This window comes from Cystoisospora suis, assembly GCF_002600585.1.
Source record: "Cystoisospora suis strain Wien I chromosome Unknown contig_3446, whole genome shotgun sequence".
In the NCBI taxonomy this organism is placed as follows: domain Eukaryota; phylum Apicomplexa; class Conoidasida; order Eucoccidiorida; family Sarcocystidae; genus Cystoisospora; species Cystoisospora suis.
In genome coordinates this window covers 18,927-36,750 of record NW_027156241.1, presented here as the reverse complement: position 1 = coordinate 36,750, position 17,824 = coordinate 18,927, and the positions used below count along the sequence as shown (strand labels likewise).

Below are 17,824 nucleotides of genomic sequence, written 5' to 3'. Positions count from 1 at the left end.
TGTACATGCACAGGCCCTTCGCTTACAGAATGCATGCACACGAAGTGACCGATGAGTTGAATACAGTTGGCCCTCTCAGGGAGAGTGTCCAGACATCTTTTTCACAAATGGGTGCTCTAGGTAGCTGTGCAGCCGTAACCCCAGCCATCTGCTCGGCTACATCTGTGATGTGTAGCTCCTGTAGTGGCCGTTGACCCATCATCACTGCTCTTGATCCAGTTGGCTTATCATACCTTACAACTTCTTTCCCTTGACAACGAACCCAGCCAACTACGTGGATGTAAGGTCCACCGGTCGCTCTTCTCTCATCTCCTCTTGCGGGAGGAAACTTGGGGGTCTCTGCTTTTCGACTTAAGACCCGAAAACCCAGGTGCTGCGTGCTTGTGGTCGTCCCAGGAAGCGCGAGGAGAGCTGCTCCGTTCGTGGTGCTTCGCGTAGACGGGGCAAAGGAGCGAGTAGAGACGCTGTGTGTCTCTTCCTAGGCGTGGCTCCCTCTACTACCCCCCGTGTGGCCTCTCACCGTAGAGGAAACCCCCCTAGCCTCTCGAAACCGTTTCGAGTGCTTCATGACAGTCTAGAATGTATCGCTGTCAGGCTGATTCCCGGGGAGTCATGAGGAAATGGCTCTCAAAACCTTCCGCTTGGGGCTTCCATGGCCCCTCCTTTACTAGGCCCGAAACCTACTGCTCATTTCTTCTGCGCCCATTCTCATCAAGCAATGGGCGTCTCATAGTGACAAGTGTGGTCCTTGCATCCGTCTCACGGACACCTAGCAATCAATCCTGCACGACAGTAACCGCGGAGGGGACTCAGCCACACGCGCCTCTTGCTCAGGGACGTGCCTGTCGAACCCCTCTGCAGTGTGCACACCCTCGCCACCGTCGTTCACAATCAAACCTAGCTCTAGTTTCTCCTTCACGAGTGGCGAATCCTTCTAGCACCTTTCTCTCGTCGTTTCTCTCTCCGTCCCAGAGTGGGAGCGCGTCTTCTCCGTACCTTTTTCTGACCCAGCGAGCGTTCCCTCCAGTTACACTGGAGAGAGCCGCCTCGTCACGTCTTGAAGTAGGCGTTTGTATTTCCCGGGGATGCCAGTGGGACCCTAGAGACCCCAGTAGGAAAGAAGCCTCTAGCAGGCTTGAAGGAGCTGTCGAGCTGGAGATGAGACAGGCGGGAAACACTCCGAGGTGGTTCCAATGCTCACGACAGCAAATGTCTGAAGACTGTTCACGCATTCCTGGGAGAAACGGTTGCTTTGTGTCCGGTCAGCGACGATTTTTCTCAGCTCATCCTTACAAGCCCAAGAGTCGGGAAGTCTTTCATCCTCATGTGCCGGGTGAGGTCAGGCCAAGAAGGAATGTTTCTGGTGTACATACGCCGTGTCCTTCAAGTGGTCCACTCTCGATTGTGTGGCGGTGAATGAAGGCCTCCTTGTCTGGGTAACAAAGTCCCTGTGAAGTGAGTTGTTTTCCGTGCCTTCCCTTCGCCTCTACTAGGTTGGTCCATTTACCATCTATATAACTTTTTGGTACGCTGAAGCGTGCTGAGTTAAGAGACAGCACGACGCCGACTGTTTTCACACGTCCAAGACTTTGAGTTCGTGTGCCTCTATATTTGGACTCCTCTTTTTGCACGTGGGTTTTAACACTTACTAAGGGAGTCTTTTTGTGACGACACTTCTGCAGCGCCCGAGCATCTACCTCCCCCGGATTACACGACTGCGCGGCTCGACCCGCGGCAGCAGTTTATCCCGAAGGATTTCTATAGAGATGTTGTAAGGATGGCAAGTTCTCCAACTTAGATTAACGCTACTGTGCGCACCTGCACAGCGTTCGAGGGGAACAGGGAACTCGTACGAGCTGCAGTACTTCTTTTGAAGGCCAAGCGCTGCTAGAGAATCTTGTAGCATCAGCGCCCCTTGACCTCTTTCGCTGTCCGTTCTTTCAAAAGCGTACTGTATGAGATGTGATGTGCAGCTGTTTCTTCCACCCTGTGAGCTTCCCTGGTGTGTATAGTGAAACTCGGGTATGTGGCTGTGTACGTCTGATTGGTTAGGGATTGTGGTCGGTTCCTGCCTTCGTCATAGTACCGCGGGTTCAAGCCACACGAAAGGAGCATCCTAACAGGATCTGAAGCTTTATATCTTTTGAATAAACAGAACACTCATATATGTATAACTGTATCAGGACGTGAACGTCTTTCAGTGCCCGGCGGTTTCTTTACGAGAGCAGTTGTCTTCCAGATAGTAGATACTGAGATCTCAACGTGCACGTTTACGGTGATGAAAGCATGGGGGCATACAGTGAGCCGGCGCATGTCTACTCTGTCCTGCCTCAGTTTAGGCACATTTATTGGCAAGAGCGAGTGTGGTTAGCTGCAAGAACGCGCATGCTTTCCTTGTCTTTGTTTCAATTTCTCCAATGACGCCACCTCGGCTTGACATATCAAATCTAAATCAGCAGGACAACACCGCGTGGCATTTCTTTTCTGTGTACACTGCAGCCCTCAGACGGTCTGTACGCGAACTGTCTTCCCTATGTGCACATCGTCAACCGGACGAATTTTTCTGCCTTGTGACGCTCAGCGGGTAGACACTCTGCGAGACGGAGTGAACTTGGGAAGCGACTTCCCTTGGAATGTCACGCACAAGTGGAGATACTGGCGCAGACGGAAGTATAACATTCAAGCTGACGACCGCTTTATTCGGCTCTCCCCGATCACGGGAGTTGACTACTACAAACGGTGAGGTGACGGATCGAAGCCAAGCCAACGAGGTCTGACGGTCTGTGAGCTATTTTGCTTACATGCACGCCAGACTTTCTTCCAGGACAGGAATGGTTGTGGACCTCCGTGATTTTTCTGAAACTCCCGTGGTTTGGCGAGGAACTTTCTTTGACTTGATGTCATCACGTCACATCCGCGTTGCTGGGCCGCCGCCGTAAGAGACAGAGGTTTCAGGACCGACTTCTGCCGTTGGCCGTGTTTTCTACCGCTTTCTTCAGGCGAAGTGATCTGTCTTTGAACTATGAGTTCACAATCAGTTTCCTCTCCTGGTGATTTCCCCGGGGCTGCTGCTTTTCTGCTGAGGAGGAGGGTGCCGAGGAGATTTCGTTGTGTGCAGCTAGCTAGTGATATGACACTTGAGCTTCATACCAGGGTTCCCGTTCTTCCAAGTATGACTGGCCTGGAAAGGCCGAGGGTCCTCGGTGAGGAAGCCTGGATGGCCGCAGATCCTTGCCCGTGTTCTAAACTTGTGTAGTGACCTTGCACATGGAAACCTCACTCCGGACTTTTTGACTGACGATCTGTACTGTTGAGAGTATATGTTTGGAAGTAGAATCTTTCTTTGTGGCGAGAAAAGAAGTTGAACTAGGCCGAAAGAACGTCGGTTTTATATCCTTTTTATACGTGAGCTGCGCTGCGTCCACGAGAAGTACGCGAGGGTATCCTACCTTCTGCCTATGTGTTCTAAGGGTCACCGCCATTCTCATTCCTTTCATCCCCTAACCTGTGATCTCCGGACCCTCTCTAACCCTTCACCATACTTCCATAGCAGGGGCCGTTGCCGCGGTATGAGCTGCCACGGAACTCCGTTCTGTCTTCAGGTTGAACGTTTTCGCGGTTCAATGGCGAGAGAATGGCCAGCACCGCATTCGATGGTTCCGGGCTGCATATGGTCTCAACCGTGCGCTGCGGGCTGCTGAACGGTTCCGCCAGACCCTTGAGGTGACAGGTACATCAGAAACGACTCAATTCCCGGCGCTTAGTTACGTGTGGTGCGGTGACGTGATGAAGTTTCTGTAGCTGTCCGTTTCGGTTAAGTTTATCTGTGTTTCCAGGAAAGAGGGTACGATTTGGACCTGCACTGGGTGTGGGATGGTGGTATTGACTGCAGAAATCAACGGTGTCTTTCAGCCGAAACACAATGTGGAGAATGAAATGTATGTGCGCACAAGGGCACCAGACGCAGTTCTCCTGCTGCTTTACCATAAGCTAGCTGCATTGGTTCTCTAAAGCGGAGTACGTTTAGTGCAGGCGGCAGCATTCGATAGCTGAGGAGTCTCCTGCGTACAGAGAGGGTTCGCACTTTTTGTCTCTTCCTCCGTTCAGGTCGAGTTGATAACTGGAGAACCGCAAGACATCTCCGGGAGCAAATGCTAGAGCGCCGCCAGCAATTGAAGCTTCGCAAGAAACGTTTCTCGAAGATTTCTTCTGGCCAGTTCTAAGTCAAGACTGATACTCTCTCTCCTTACCAAAGAGCGTTGTGTTTTCTTCTGTTGCGCGGACTTCTACAAAGAAGCCCCGCGACGCGCAAAAAAAAAACGAAGCAGCCAGGCCCAGGAGGGAAGGGTCACCAGTGTGAGTGCTGAACTCCGAGTACATGTTCTCGACTATCCGAGTCAGGAACACGGGCGGCGATGTGTGCCGTTAGCCTCTCATCTCCCTTGCTGCCATGTGCCCTCCCGAGTACGGCGGTGGCGTGGTGCTCTGCGCAACAGATTCTCCGCCTCCGCTGTTGATACCTTTCATGTGTCCGACCACATGAGACAGGCCTCATACCGATGCAGATCCCGTACGGACGCGCGGAGTTGAGCTGTATCCTCAAGTGAAGGTTTACGGATCCATATAAAGTAAGCCATGCTGGATCGTGGATTGAGAATATGTCCTCTCTATCACGAGAGGGAAGGTACAAAAGCGAAAGAAGAGAATACGACCTGCTCCCCCCAACTGGTTCTGAGCCACCTCACTCTCAGACCTACTTGGCTTTCAACTAGAATAGGCATGCCTGGGCCGCGTATTCATATCCTCGTTCTACGGAGACACAGCGGGACTGCAACTGGTCTCTCATATGCGCAAAACGTATGACGCCCAGAAGTTACTGTACGCCATTTCGAGCTGATGAGCTTCACCAAGAGTATCGCCACCAATAATCTGGTCAAAAAGGAAAGGTCTGCAAGACGACGATGAAGTGAGTTCGGCACTTTCCCGGAAACCCCCGCACGAGTCACGCGCGGTCATGCGACAAAGCATCCTTTGATTTGCCTCAAACCCTAACGCACGCAGACACGACCGGGCGAAGTACACATATACATAAGGTACTATATTCGAGTCTCAATGTATCTAAAAACTGGTACACACATACCCTCGCCTACGTACAAGCGTGCATATACATGATCATGCACCCAGAAAATCTTCTTTCCAGAGATGCAGTATGGGAGCACGTCAACGTCGCTGGTATTGAACGTGGCTTCATTCAGAATGGACGGAGCCCATGTAGCATCTCAAGAGAGTATTCTGCGAGGATGAAAGCGGCGCTCCTCAATGCTGCTTCCCCTTCCGATCTGGTTGCAACCTCCCAGTCGAGGCCATAAATTGTTCGTCGTCCGGACGTAGTGGAAAGACTTCAAGACACCGCGAGCCTCAGAGGAGAGCCCGCACCCAGGGGAATGTAAGAGAGGGTTTGAAAGACGGCCATGAGAAGAAGCTCTTCAGTGTACTCTCATCACATCTCACACAGCAGTTGCGCTCAGTGTATTATCAAGATTCGTTTCACACCGACGGAGAGTGCCTGTGTTCGACTTTCCGAGCTCGGCCACGGGAACCCCAGAAAGAATGAAAGAAAGAAAGCTCAGTTGTTGAAAACTCTTCGGTGTCTACACTTGGCACATTCATACATGACGGTCATACCTTCATCCGCACTTCTCGCCTGGAAAGTCGAAAAGAAAGCCTCATCATGGCCGCACTTCTCACAGATTTCCTTGCACATTACTCCCCTTTTCGCTCCTGTCTTCATCATGGCCTCAACCAGTCGAAGTTGCTGTTGAAGTTGTTTCTCTGTGAACCGACTCCCTAAGAAGCGCTGCTGCCACCACCGCTTCGTGAAAGCTCCTAGTCGATGCTGCTTTCTATGCCCAAACAGATAAATCCCATCCTGCGCAAGAGGATGTGAGAGTTGCTGCCTTTGTGACGTAGCTGCAGTCGAGGCTCGCATGGCATCTACTAGACTATCTGAATCATTCGCCTGATGAAGAGGGCATACACGATGCCCACATGCCCGACAAACAAGGCTTGGAGGGACAGGTGATCCTCCTGCTGACGATGTCTCCTCAGCAGAACTAAACTTGTCTCCATCAAGACCTAATGCTTCTTCTATAGACGGCAAGAGATCACCCGCTACACTTAAAGGCTTTCCGCAGTTCAAACAGCCCAAAGCAAGTAACCAGTCAAAAGAAATTCCTGGAGAGCAGCTCACTCCCGGCCCCCTTCCGACTGCTACGGACTCCTGAGGTGACAGAGAGGAAGCCGAACGTGTGCCAGCATCACGCCGGCTAGCTTTCTCCTTCTTGGCATCCTTGCGTGGGCTCGTCTCCCCCACCTGTGCAGAAGTCGCGTCGGAGAAAGCAGGGTAGTCGAAGAACAGACCCGGACTTTCATAGGAGAATTTTGGAGGACCGTTGACTGTCTTGGCATCTTCCCCTAGACGATGTGACAAGGCAAAATATTCGACAGCGTCGTCCAAAGATTTTGGGTCCTGATTGAGAAGAGAGCGACATACAGAAAACGACGGGTCTGTAGAGCCAGAGTCGGAACTCAGAGACCCAACGAACGACAAAGCCGCGTCGGCAAGAAGGAGAGCGTCGGGAGAAATGGGATGAGATGGAGTAGACATTGTTCAGGGACCAAGGAAAAGGAGATCCGAGGACGCAACTACGCAAAACCAAGAGGAAAAGCGAAAAAGGAAACCCACAGCAGCATAGAAGGAGAAAAGCGGAGGTACACCAAGCAAACGAGTGAGAGAGGGACACATCAGAGTACGACTTGCAGATGAAAAGAAAAGCAATCAGCTCTCACTCGTTCACAGCATGCATTATTTGATCGAACGGAACGTTTGCCTAGAAGCAGCCGCGTGACGGGGACGGCTTTCCGCGGTTGACGTGAATACCAGGACAACGAGGCACGGAGAAAAAAGGAGGTGAACAAAAGTTCGCAGCGAACGGCAGAATAGTTAGGATCTTTAACTAACCTCCTGGTCAGGCAGAAAGCGGAAAGCTGAAGCCCCATCTCAGCAGTGTGCGCCGAGAATGGAGACATCGATGCTCAAAGTTCTCTTCGTTAAGCTGTCATGAAAGAAGTGGTCTTCTCTAATTTCTCTCCCCGAAGAACAGCTATTCTTTTTCGTGGCCTTTTATCTCTTCCCCGGCGAGGTCTGGTTTAGTTTGCCGCTGTCTGTTTTTCGTCGTTTTGTTTAGTTTTGGCTTGGGCGTCTCGTAAGACGGTCTGCACCGACCCCGCGTCACGGACGCTTCGACAGACTGTGTCTGCCGGCCTTGCGTCAGCCCCGTTTGAGTTCCTATCCGTCGACACACTTGCGTGCAGCTGTGTTCTTATCCTCCGCAGAATCGCGGATTCGAGCAGACCATTAGTTGCCCGGAGGCTGAGGGAAAGTGGGCGTGTGTCGGGGCTGCTTGAACGGCTCCGAAGAGTCCTCACCATCTTGAGAGGCCGGGGGCGGGATGCCCCGACAACGCCTCCTGTAGGCATCCGCCGTGCGTAAACCTAATCCCGAAGAGAGACATAGCCACGGATCGGGCAAACTTTGAGGCCGCGCAGAGAGGTGTGCGATAGGAGGGTCCGGCAGAAAGGTGTGGCATACGAGAAAAGGCGCTCGCTCAAGGAAGACAGCTGGACGGAGAGCAGAAGGTTTTCGTGACCTCTTGCCAGCCGTATTTCTCTGCTGAGAACCGGCCGAGCTGGTGTATAGAGAGTGGTGTCGAAGCTACTCGCATGAAGACAGTTGATCAGAAAACAGAGGAGGGTCCGGACAGGAGCGCTCCCTTGGCTTTGTCCCATTACAGACACAACTGGTCTTTTTTTACAGCTCGAAAGAGGCTCAGCTGTCGTCAGTCTCTCAGCTAACAGGGATCAGCATGTTTGCTTGACCTTTCGGATGAAACGTCGAAGACCCCAAGATGCTGGTATTTGCCGGTGCAGAGAGCTTTGTGGAGGAATGATTGGCTCCGCGAGAAGCAGATAAAGAAAAGCAAATCTCTGCCCCGTACAGCAGTTGTCCAGTGACTGTACAGGCGTCCAGGCAGAGAATAATCTTTTGTTCAGCCACATTTGGCTTCAGAAAGTCTATCGTCTTTCTCATAGATGAAGCCAGAGACAAGAATTCCAAGGGATCTGTCCGTTGAGACGTTGCGAAGCAGGGACACAAGAGCAGCCGGGAGCCCCCCGGTAGCCGGCGCGAAAGAGGGACGCCGCGCGCGAAAGTCGTAGGCAAAGGAGAGCGGAAAATGCTAGGGGAGAAAAGCAAGCAGCAAGGCAGTATACGGTGATGACAACATACCGTAAGTCGAGGAAAGAAGAAGAGAGGACAGGAGCAGAATCAGAAAAACAAAGACCAGAGAAGTATAAGCAACACAGGGGAGTCTCAGTATGAATGCACTGGCAAGAAAGAAAATGATGACACAGTCACACGGAAAGGTTGATACATCAGAAGAAAAACAGCAGAACCAGGGAGTGCAGGGGACACAGTAACCAGTCCTGGCACGAGTAGTAGTCGTTTCTCAGAGGGGACGTGCTTTTTTCACGCGATCTACGTAAGAAGAGGAGAAGAAAAAGGCAGCAGAAAACGATGGACGACTTCGATGTGGAGGAGGAAGCAAGCAACGAGGGCGTCCTTCACAGGCAAATAAGGAGATGTCAGCAGCCCATGGTGCGGGACATCTTCAGTCTGGAAAGGGGAGAGAAGGGAATTGTCTCTAACGTGACACGGGGGCCCTCGTTACATGCCATCAAGCGGACAGTCGGTGCCTCTCGCGGTATTGCCCGATGAGGAGAAGAAGCAAATCCTCGTTTCTGATTGTTGTTATTCTTCCTATTCTTTTCAAGTTACAACTCCTCCTGATAACCGCCTTTCTCTTCGGTGTAAAAGGCATATCTGGCACCCCTGCTCAGTGTATTGTTGGCTGTAAGAGGACTGGCAATCCTTTACCAAGAGGATTCCTCTCTTCTGGCTCTACTGGGTGCCCGGCGCTTTTCCAGAGTTTACAAACCACTCCATCAAGATTATCTGGATGGCTATACGGGGGAGATGATAGCAGTGAACGTCGTTTAGACAGGTGGAGGTTTCTCTCTCGGAGAACGTGGAAGAAGAGGCCCAAGTGTCAGTCGTTCTGGTATGTGTTGTTTCTCTGTAGCTGTCCGTTAACATCTTCTCATTCTCACCTGTATCCCGGTGTCTGTAAAGTGAAGCTTTCATCTTCACCAAGGAAACCATTGTCTACTTTGCCCGTTGCTGATGCCCTAGCGTCTTTTCTCCCTCCTGTCTCACTATCGCCTTCGGACTTGAATCTGTCAAGGCGTGCCGATGCTGCGACGCGAGGAGAGTCGGAAGGGTTTATCCGCGGTCTGCCTACCGGGCACTCCGCCGCGGTACCACCAGGACTCGTGCGGGCGGAGGAAGAAGAGCTGCAAAACGAATATGGTGCTAGTGCATCTCGAGAAAGGGGAACCGTGGGTAAGAAAGGAGAAAAGGAAACAGGATGTGAGGCAAAAGAACGAGGAGAGCATGAGCTCGGAAGAATACCGGATGCATTCAGGAATGGGAATCAGGGAACAGCGTCAACGTCTGGGCATGGAGGGGCAGAACAGAAGCTTTCTGATTTCCGTGAGTGTCTCGTAAAGGAGCTTCTCTCTGATCTCTTCATCGCTCAAGTGCCGCATAGCCGTCTTATCCTTTTGCGGCTCCCAAGCAAAACTGAAAACAGACACTTATATCAGGGGGATGTGGAAGTACAACACGGACCTTCAGAAGAAGAGACAAACACAAACTCTGGTGATAAAGGGGAGTCCGCCTCTCGACAGGCTGAAGCGGACGGCAAGGGCCCAGAGGGAAGGAGACAACGAGTAGAAACTGGCGATGCTTTTTCACCCCTGACAGTGGCGGTAGCAGAGCCGAGGCACGAAGGCGGTGAAGCAACTGGGGAAGAAGATGGCACGCAAGAACATGGAGGAGAGAGGAAGGAGGAAATGGGAAACGGCAAAGAGACTGGGCCTGCAACAATGTGCTTTGTCCCAAGGACAGTGTCCCACCAGGTAGGACATACAGAGATCCGGAAAGAACGCAAGTGGGTTTTTCAGTAAAAGACCGATAATGAAGACTTCAAGAAGACGACAGCTTCTCTTGTCGCCGAGGCAAGTGACGTAGCCCCATCTGCTTGTAAGGCTGATGTAGAGAGATCAGATGGCATATGTCACCGTCACACTTCTTCACAGAAGGTAAGCATGATTCGAAGTCTACTTGTTTCTGATTCTGTTCAGAGAGGTCACGGGTACTCTCGAGGTGAAACGAATAGCCCGGAGATTTTAGTACTGAGGAGTTCTCCGGCAATCACCTCGATCAATGACAGTACCAGCGGGCAAGAACCCCATTGCTCTGATGGCGCTTCTTCGCTGCCTGCTTCTCCACATCTGCCGGGGATTTCGTCACCCTTTCGTGGCCTTCTGCCTCCCCGTGTCACCATGGGGACACTATGGCTTCACGGACTCAGAAATGCGCTGCTCTCGGAGTGCATGGCTCAAGGGAAACTGCAACAGTCCGTGACTACTCTTGCGAGTGTTCACCGCGTGGAAGACGAGTCGGTGAGAGAGATCTGCGCGAAGGGGGGAGATTTCAACGGAACTATGCAAGAGGACAGCGCACACGTACCTCTCTCTCCTGGAAAGCGGCGTCCCGTCTTGCAGAAAAGCTTCCACATCAGGCAAGACAGCCAACCAGCATCCGCCCTCACTGTTGGCGTCTGTAACCCCAGCTTGCTCCGTTTTTCTGACCGTGACACTATCATCGTCGCTCCAGTAAGCAGAACACACATCTCGAGTTCGTTCACTTCCATCCGTCGTCGTCGAAGACGTCCATTCAAAGGAGAGCCATGTGCCACGGGGGGTCACGTTTGGAGGACAAATTCAGGAACGAGGTTTCTTGATCCGCACTGTGTGCAGACAGGTTGTCTTGGAAATGACTCTGTACACGGAGCTAAGCTAGAAGAGTTAATGCAGTTGTTGTCTGCGTGGTGGCGAAAGCACTCCGAGGGACAAGGATTGGCAGAGGAGAGAAACCTGTATGTAGCCTTGTGGCTGCTGCCAGAACACACAGTAGGACCGCGACCAGAATCGTCTTCTCAAGGTGGGGACTGGAGTCATGACGAGGTGGAAGAAGTTCAGCAATGGTAAGGGAATCAGTTGAATGTGTGGAATTCAGGGCCCTGTGATCCGGTCAAATTTCGTTGTTTGGTGGCCTAAAAGAACAAGGAATGAGGAGGCGAGTAGCTGTGGTCACATGGTTTCCCAAAATGATTTGTGTCTCCCCCAAACCTATGAAAATTAGCTGAGTCACTTAATCAGTCTAAGAGATTACGCAGTTCGCAGGATTCATTAGCTGACCGCGGAAGCTGATTTTTGCAGTGGTATAGGGCTCCCAGGAAGGCTCGTTTTGGGGGGTCTTGTTGAGGGCTGCGGCTTTCCGAGCAGGCTCCTTTGGAAAGAAAGAAAAGACGTCGGGCTGCAGCAGCCACAAAAGGACCTCTTTGTAGACTTCGGGGTTGTCGAGGTCCTTTTCGGCAGTCTTGGTTTTTACTTTTTATACGCCCTTCGTCTTGCAGACGTCGTCTCTACATGGCTTGCTGGCTTTCTTTTTGTTTCTCGTGAGGCCTCGTTACAGCCGGCAGCTGAGTGACTTGGCCACGGTACCGAGACAGGCGGTACAATATTTAATATTCATCAGCTGACCTTCGAGGCTGATTCCGCAGAGCTTAGCTCGGTTTCGTCTCATCGCCTTTGGTGCTCTCAGGGCTGAACGGGTGTGCAACGTTGCAGCATTCAGCACCAGTCTTTTAGTCGTCCCCGAGGAGCAACAGACAGACGGACTAAAGAAACATAAGCGTGCCGGCGTCTCTGCGCACGAGGCGAGCACTCAACGGAGTACTGAACTTTGCGAGTTGTCTCTGACGCATTCCGCCATAGAGGAACAAAGCGACCATACCGATGGCTTCTCTTTTTTGAAGCATCTGCAGTCCCCGGTAGAAAAGACTCAGGAAGATGTGCTTCCCCCTGTCCGAGGTCTCCGAGAATCCACGATGACTTATCAACGAGCCGCAGCTCTACTGTGCTGTTTCCCTGAGGCTGCTCACAAGATTTTGAATCGGAGCTCTCTCGCCCTTTGTTGGGTATGCAGTACAGACCGCAGCAGCATGGCGGGGCGGACCGTGTCATCTCGACATGCTTGCATCAGCGTCGCACTTTCTGTGGAGTGATGCTGCTAAACTGTTTGACTAGCGCCCCAAGAGAAGCGCACTTCGAGTTCTTATTTGGTGTCACCATGTAGCTTTTTTCAAAGGGGTTGCTGTCTATCTGCGCTCAGCGAGCTCGCGAGGATGCAAGGAGGCAATACCCCGTAGATCGCTTCGGCCGCCGGCGTCGATTAGTGGAGCTCCGAAAACAGATAGTTAGCCGCATCTCTCCGGAGATGTCGCGAGTTGTCCCCCCAGCAGAGCCCCCAGTGGGATGTCGTCCTGGGAACGAACAGGCGGGAGAGACACTCTCCGAGGTGATTTGTGCGACTCAGCAGCAGAGGCGCACCGGTTCCAGTTCCCTCCGAGTACCCGGGCTTCGCCCGTACTTGGGCAGCGGCCCGCCCCGTCCGACGCAAGCCCAATCTGAGAACCCGGATGAAGCTTTGGAAGTCGCGGGATCTTTCTGCCAGACTGACGAACCTGACTCGTCCGATAGATCATGTCGCTTACACGATGTCTCTACCAGCGAAACGCCGCAAGCATCTGCAGCTTTCTCCGCTCCCCAGACGGCTCGCCCTCAGTCTGTTGAAGACCTCCGGTTCTTGAGGCTGTTAGAGGAGAGTGAGGCTTCCCGGGAGCTGAAGCGCCAGGCACGACGTTTGAGCTCGTCTGACCGAAGAACACGCATCCAACAACAGTCGGCTATTCTTTTGCATGCCTATTACGTTCAGCGATTTGCCGCGCGCCGGATGCCAGTAGCCTCTGATCACAGGCGTTGCTGCGCTGGCTACGGTGCGGCGCCAGAAGGGCCTGCCGCTGCTGGGTACGAGATTGACAGGAGCAGCGCGGAGGGCACGCCCGCGGAGAACGGCCTGAAGCGTGAGGAATGGAGAGCTGAGGGAGGAGCTGTGGAAACAGGAGACACAGAATCTCGAATATTCTGTACGACTCGCCGCGCGGTCAATAAAGAGACGAGCAGTCTCCACTCAGTACCTAGTGCGAGTGATTGGGGCAGTGATCTAATGTGGGACAAGTTAAAGTCATCAGTTCCCGTAGAGTTGGTTCGGCAGCACGAGCAAGTGCGCCATGCTGCCAGACTTTTGACAGCGCTACGTGCACGCCTGCAGAATGAGCATCCTGTGCTCGGAGTCTCGGATCAGAACGGATTTTACCTGTCACGTTGGTCAAACACCGTACGACGTTTTCTAGCCTTGCACCTCAAACGAAATTTGGTAAGTTAGCAACCCCTTGCCTGGACTTCCCGCTGTCAGTCTCGCTGTTTAACATCGTTCATAACGGATAGGGATATCGCACCAGCTTACACGGCAAATTGGTCGCCTAGATTCATTCAGATATACCGACGTACGAGGTGATCTTTTGTCCTTTTCCAACCATAAAAGTGCGAAGCTGACAGACTTTGCATCACTCGTGGCTACATGAAACTGGCGATGGCCCTGGTGGATTAGATCAAAGGGCGTGCATGTTTGAAACGAAACAGGCAGGCGAGTTCGTTGTTCAAAGTCTTCGCGAACCCTGAACCATATATTCTTCCTCGTGGACGAGGGCTGCAGAGAGTAGAGAGAGGTGTACCCTGCTTGTGTTTGGTGCGCGTCAAGGGGACAAGAGAGAGCGTCGAGCGGCAGGCGCGACTGCTCGATGAACGGTTCGGGCGTAGCCGAGAGAACCCTATCAAGAGTATGTGGCGGTTTCAACGGTAAGTGAAAGAACCGTCCGATACAAATTGTTCCCACTAGTACTACGATCGTACGACGCGTGTCGGAGTGCGGCGTTCCAGAGTAGGTATCAAACTTCCAGATGCAAGCAGTCATCGCACCACTCCAACGCCGCAGAAACTTGTCTTGTGGGATGCCTTGATGTTCGTGGAGCCTGCTGGCGCTCTACCCAGGAGAAGCCACTAATGTGATGCAACACTTCTGCAGCGGTGAAGAGGCTGACTTTTGCGTTGCCTTGAGTTGCAGGCTACGTATTCAAATGCTCTTGCTTAGCAAGCGTAGAAGCTGAAAACGTAGCGTAGTGGGCCCAGCGTCGCGTTGGTCCAAGCGTCGTTTTTCAGTTGCCTATCTACCCGGACAGCCGAGTATAATAATTGTCTGACTGTGTGGCGCGGGGGAATATGTGTCGGTTCGTGAAGTCGTACTCTTATATAGGCTCTCTGGCTTTCCCCGTATAGCGGTAACCAGTTAGATAAGAAATCATGGCTCGCAGAGTCGACAGTGACGCAGTAGAATACATGAAACGGAGGCAGGGGAGGTGTCGAGTGGAAAGGTGTGGCGTATGCGCCGACATCGTTCAGCGTTGTTACTGGCCTGAGTCCTCTGCCGGGTCTTCTCGGGAAGGTCTGTAGCGGAAAGAGGAGAGCCTTCGAGTGAATGGTCGCGACGTGAACTGAGGCGAAATGCGGTGGATAGGTGTGGGAGAAGCACTCGGTATGTTGGGGACGCGGTGACCTGCTTTGGTCGATAGTGTCGCACCCGCAAGCAAGAAACGTGGGTTGTTCTCGGAGCTATAACGCGTCCCCTTTCATGTACGTGGAAACCTCAGGTCCTCAGAGCTCGCCGGTGTATCTGCTTGGTATAGTTGTCTCTGATGTTCATCCAGAGTATCTGCTCTTCGGCTCCTCCTTTTTTGTTTCAGAGTTGTCGCTGCCGCTGCAGGCATGCAGGCGCTCCGCGCCAGTCCTTTGCTGGCTTCGCACAACCCCTGCTGCAGATCCACGTCAAAAGAAAGACTTTCCTGTACCTTCGATTTGTCCCCGCGTAGGTTAGCACCAAGCAGTCAGAACCATGCCTTCCCGAGTGGGACAAACGTTAGGACAGCCTCCTTATCAACGGGCTCTCGTGTCATCCCGTCATTATCTTCACCCGGCTCACAACCTGCCTTGTTCGCTGGCCGGGTGCGCGACAAGATGAAACTTTCTCGTCTTGTCGATGCCTGGCTAGTGGCGTGCATGCATCTTGAAGTGCCGAACGCTCTGTGGCTCCTAACAGTCCTCCAGAATGAGGTCCTCCTTTGCCTGGAATCCCCGTCAGCGCTCGCCGCCGCTTTGTATGCGGTTACCGAGCTTCCGTATCTCCATTCGGGAACGAAACACCTCCGAGCCACGATGCGGAAATGCGTACTTCGTTGTACGCACGCCGGTGAAAGTCCGGATGGCTTGCGGAGGAACTGGACTACAGAACGTATGACGCGTCGTCAAAAGGACCGAGCTCGGCAGGCAGGGAGAAGCCTTGAGTCGCACTTCATCGGTGGCGAAAGCGCCTCCCCTGGGGAGCGTGCGTTTGGACAGCTGTCCAGAGAACTTCGAGCTATTTTGTCTATCTTAGCAAGAGAAAGGGCCGCGTTTTTACGCCTGCAGGCCAAGTAAGTGCTGATTGGAGTGCGACTCGTTTTACCTACTGCACGTCGTTCAGAGCTTCAGTAGCTTGTTCGTTGTGTGGGACTGGACACTCGCCCGACGATTTAAAGCCGGTATTAGCGGGTTCCTGACAGCTTTGAACTGGGGACGAGGGTGAATGCCAATGGGCATATACGATATCGTGCGATGGAGGGGGTGCGGTTCCTCGGGCTCGGGGGCTATTGACTGTCTGAGACCGGGGCCGGGGTTCGGCGAACGGCGATATTCGGGATAAAGGCGGACTGCGTCCCAACAGGTTCTCGGAATCCGAAGTCGCCGATGCAGGGAAGCGACGACCCTTTGAATTCCTACTGCGTCCGGCAAAAGGTTCCTTTCATCGGCTTGCGTACTCTCACTTCGGGGCGCTGCCTGGCTCCATGACAGTCCTGCATGAACTGGGGTGGTGGTCAGTGTTCACCTAGGTTGTCGGTGTATCACCCATTTGGCAGCCTGTTGTCTACTATCCTAACCGCACGCTGGAGCACGATCCATCCTCAGCACGGCTGGATTGGGGTGTTGCGCATACGGTGCAGGCACGGCGTGTTACTTCCGGCACCTCTGGCAAGCTCAAGAGCTGTCGGTGCTTTGGAGGCACTCATTACTTCCGACCAGCTTCAACGGGAGCAGGCGCCCCCATTTGCTCTACGCGAGCGCTGTAGTGATCCCACGCAGGCGTCCCCCACAGGATCTACAATCTTCCCACGTATGCCTTCAACGGCCAACGATGTACCGTGGAGGACCAAATATCGGAATCCGTCAGAAGTGGTCTCGCGGACCGACGGCTATGACACAGAGAGGGCGTCCAGGAGCACCCCTAGCTGTTGTGCTAAACGGAGAGAACTAGGCGAGAGTTACTCTGGGGCTCCTGACTTCGCGAGCACAGCTATTCCAGTGAGGTGGACCCTGCTGATCGAGATGCTGAGACATGCCTACGAAGTCCTAGCCCAGGTCACGATGATCCCATCGGGTGTAGCGGTGACAGAGTCGATGAAAGTGAAAGCACGTGCAGCGGCGGAGGCGGTCGGTGAACGTCTCTCGCAACTAGGTGCTCCTCGATGAAGTCCTCCTGTTTCGCAGAGCACTAACAGCGAGCACTCGGGGCCAGCCTGCGGTTTGAAAGAGCGCTACTGGGATAGACAAAGAAAGAGTGGCTCTTTCTGGTGCCAGGCTTCCACCTGGAGCAGTGTGCGCGACGCAGCGTAGGCGCCCACGGGGACTGACATTTCCCCCGCATGTTAGTGCGCCTGTGGGTGGACTTTGTTTTTGCCATCCTGTTCGACATCCCAGTGTGCTGGGTAGCCTGCATGAGTATGCTGGACTCCGCTTAGGCGGCCGCCAACGTGCCTCCCCGGCTACGGGAAACGAGGTAACTCCCCGCCTAGCAGTCTATCCGTTCATAGGCCGGGTGCGGGAGGCGATGCAATGTGTTGAAAGCAGGTGCGCCTGGGCTGGCTATATCGCTGTGTGCGATTGTGCCCGCTTGCTGCCAGTTGTTTCTTAGCAGGTTATGCTTTCCTAAGTGAACGATGACAGCTCCCCGATTTCACCCTGTCCGACTGCAAACTGAGTAACTGTGAATGATTCTGTACTTGCCACTCCAGGTAAACTCGTCGCCCTGGCAAATCTGAACTCACTGTGTTGGTACGCCAAGAGTGCAGTGGCGCCTTTACCTGGATTCTCGTACACCTCCGACGCGCATTTGAAACTAAGATGGTGTGTTTACCAGCCGTACTCAGGTATAAGGAGCTGTTCCGTGCCTGTTCGCAACGATGAGCGGCTGCTATGAGGCGGTGTCACGACTGATGCCATTCGCCTGGTATAAGCCGCCCCAGTACAGTGGCCACAAGTGGCGAAGCCCTCCGCTAAGGTAGGTGAAATTCAAGGAGTCAAACGGATAGACGAATAAGAATAAGGCACCATCTTATTTTGACAGCCATCCCATGCAGCAAGGATCCCAGACAGAAAACATGCGTTGCATCGACAAAAACTGGCAGCTACAGGTCGTCAAGAGTCCGCAGAAGTATCTGAACATTCAGCCGCCGTCACAGGTTTCTCTGCCAAAAACGCCGTCCCGCAACTAGAACTCTTCATCAATTAGATGTAGAGACCTAAAAAGCAT

The 17,824-nt window shown here is 53.0% G+C and overlaps 3 protein-coding genes across 3 annotated transcripts; 2 read left to right on the top strand and 1 right to left on the bottom strand.

The window, feature by feature from the left end:
• The first annotated feature begins 62 nt into the window (after positions 1 to 62).
• CSUI_006745 (transcription factor with ap2 domain) lies at positions 63 to 4,638 on the top strand. Its single transcript, XM_068066898.1, has 5 exons — positions 63 to 1,333; positions 1,683 to 1,771; positions 2,582 to 2,739; positions 3,603 to 3,730; positions 4,108 to 4,638. Exons 1-5 carry the CDS (start codon positions 580 to 582, stop codon positions 4,221 to 4,223), a joined length of 1,245 nt encoding a protein of 414 aa, XP_067921130.1. The 5' UTR covers positions 63 to 579; the 3' UTR covers positions 4,224 to 4,638.
• Positions 4,639 to 5,366: 728 nt separating this feature from the next.
• On the bottom strand, positions 5,367 to 7,003 carry CSUI_006744 (dna-directed rna polymerase i rpa12). Its single transcript, XM_068066897.1, has one exon. The coding sequence runs from the start codon at positions 6,665 to 6,667 to the stop codon at positions 5,627 to 5,629; it is 1,041 nt and encodes a 346-aa protein (XP_067921129.1). The 5' UTR covers positions 6,668 to 7,003; the 3' UTR covers positions 5,367 to 5,626.
• Positions 6,969 to 17,431, top strand: CSUI_006743 (uncharacterized protein). The gene is made up of 7 exons (XM_068066896.1): positions 6,969 to 10,098; positions 10,324 to 11,228; positions 11,849 to 12,224; positions 12,419 to 13,522; positions 13,907 to 14,004; positions 14,946 to 15,671; positions 16,239 to 17,431. The coding sequence occupies exons 1-7, from the start codon at positions 8,833 to 8,835 to the stop codon at positions 16,762 to 16,764; spliced, it is 5,001 nt and encodes a 1,666-aa protein (XP_067921128.1). The 5' UTR covers positions 6,969 to 8,832; the 3' UTR covers positions 16,765 to 17,431.
• The last annotated feature ends 393 nt before the right edge of the window (positions 17,432 to 17,824 follow it).

Coding starts and splice junctions, on each gene's coding strand:
- CSUI_006745 (XM_068066898.1), top strand. CDS start 580: ATGTATCGCTGTCAGGCTGATTCCCGGGGAGTCATGAGGAAATGGCTC. Junction 1,772..2,581: donor AGGATTTCTATAGAGATGTT/GTAAGGATGGCA, acceptor TGTGACGCTCAG/CGGGTAGACACTCTGCGAGA. Junction 2,740..3,602: donor GGAGTTGACTACTACAAACG/GTGAGGTGACGG, acceptor TTCTGTCTTCAG/GTTGAACGTTTTCGCGGTTC.
- CSUI_006744 (XM_068066897.1), bottom strand. CDS start 6,667: ATGTCTACTCCATCTCATCCCATTTCTCCCGACGCTCTCCTTCTTGCC.
- CSUI_006743 (XM_068066896.1), top strand. CDS start 8,833: ATGAGGAGAAGAAGCAAATCCTCGTTTCTGATTGTTGTTATTCTTCCT. Junction 11,229..11,848: donor GTGGAAGAAGTTCAGCAATG/GTAAGGGAATCA, acceptor TGGTGCTCTCAG/GGCTGAACGGGTGTGCAACG. Junction 15,672..16,238: donor TTTTTACGCCTGCAGGCCAA/GTAAGTGCTGAT, acceptor CATACGGTGCAG/GCACGGCGTGTTACTTCCGG.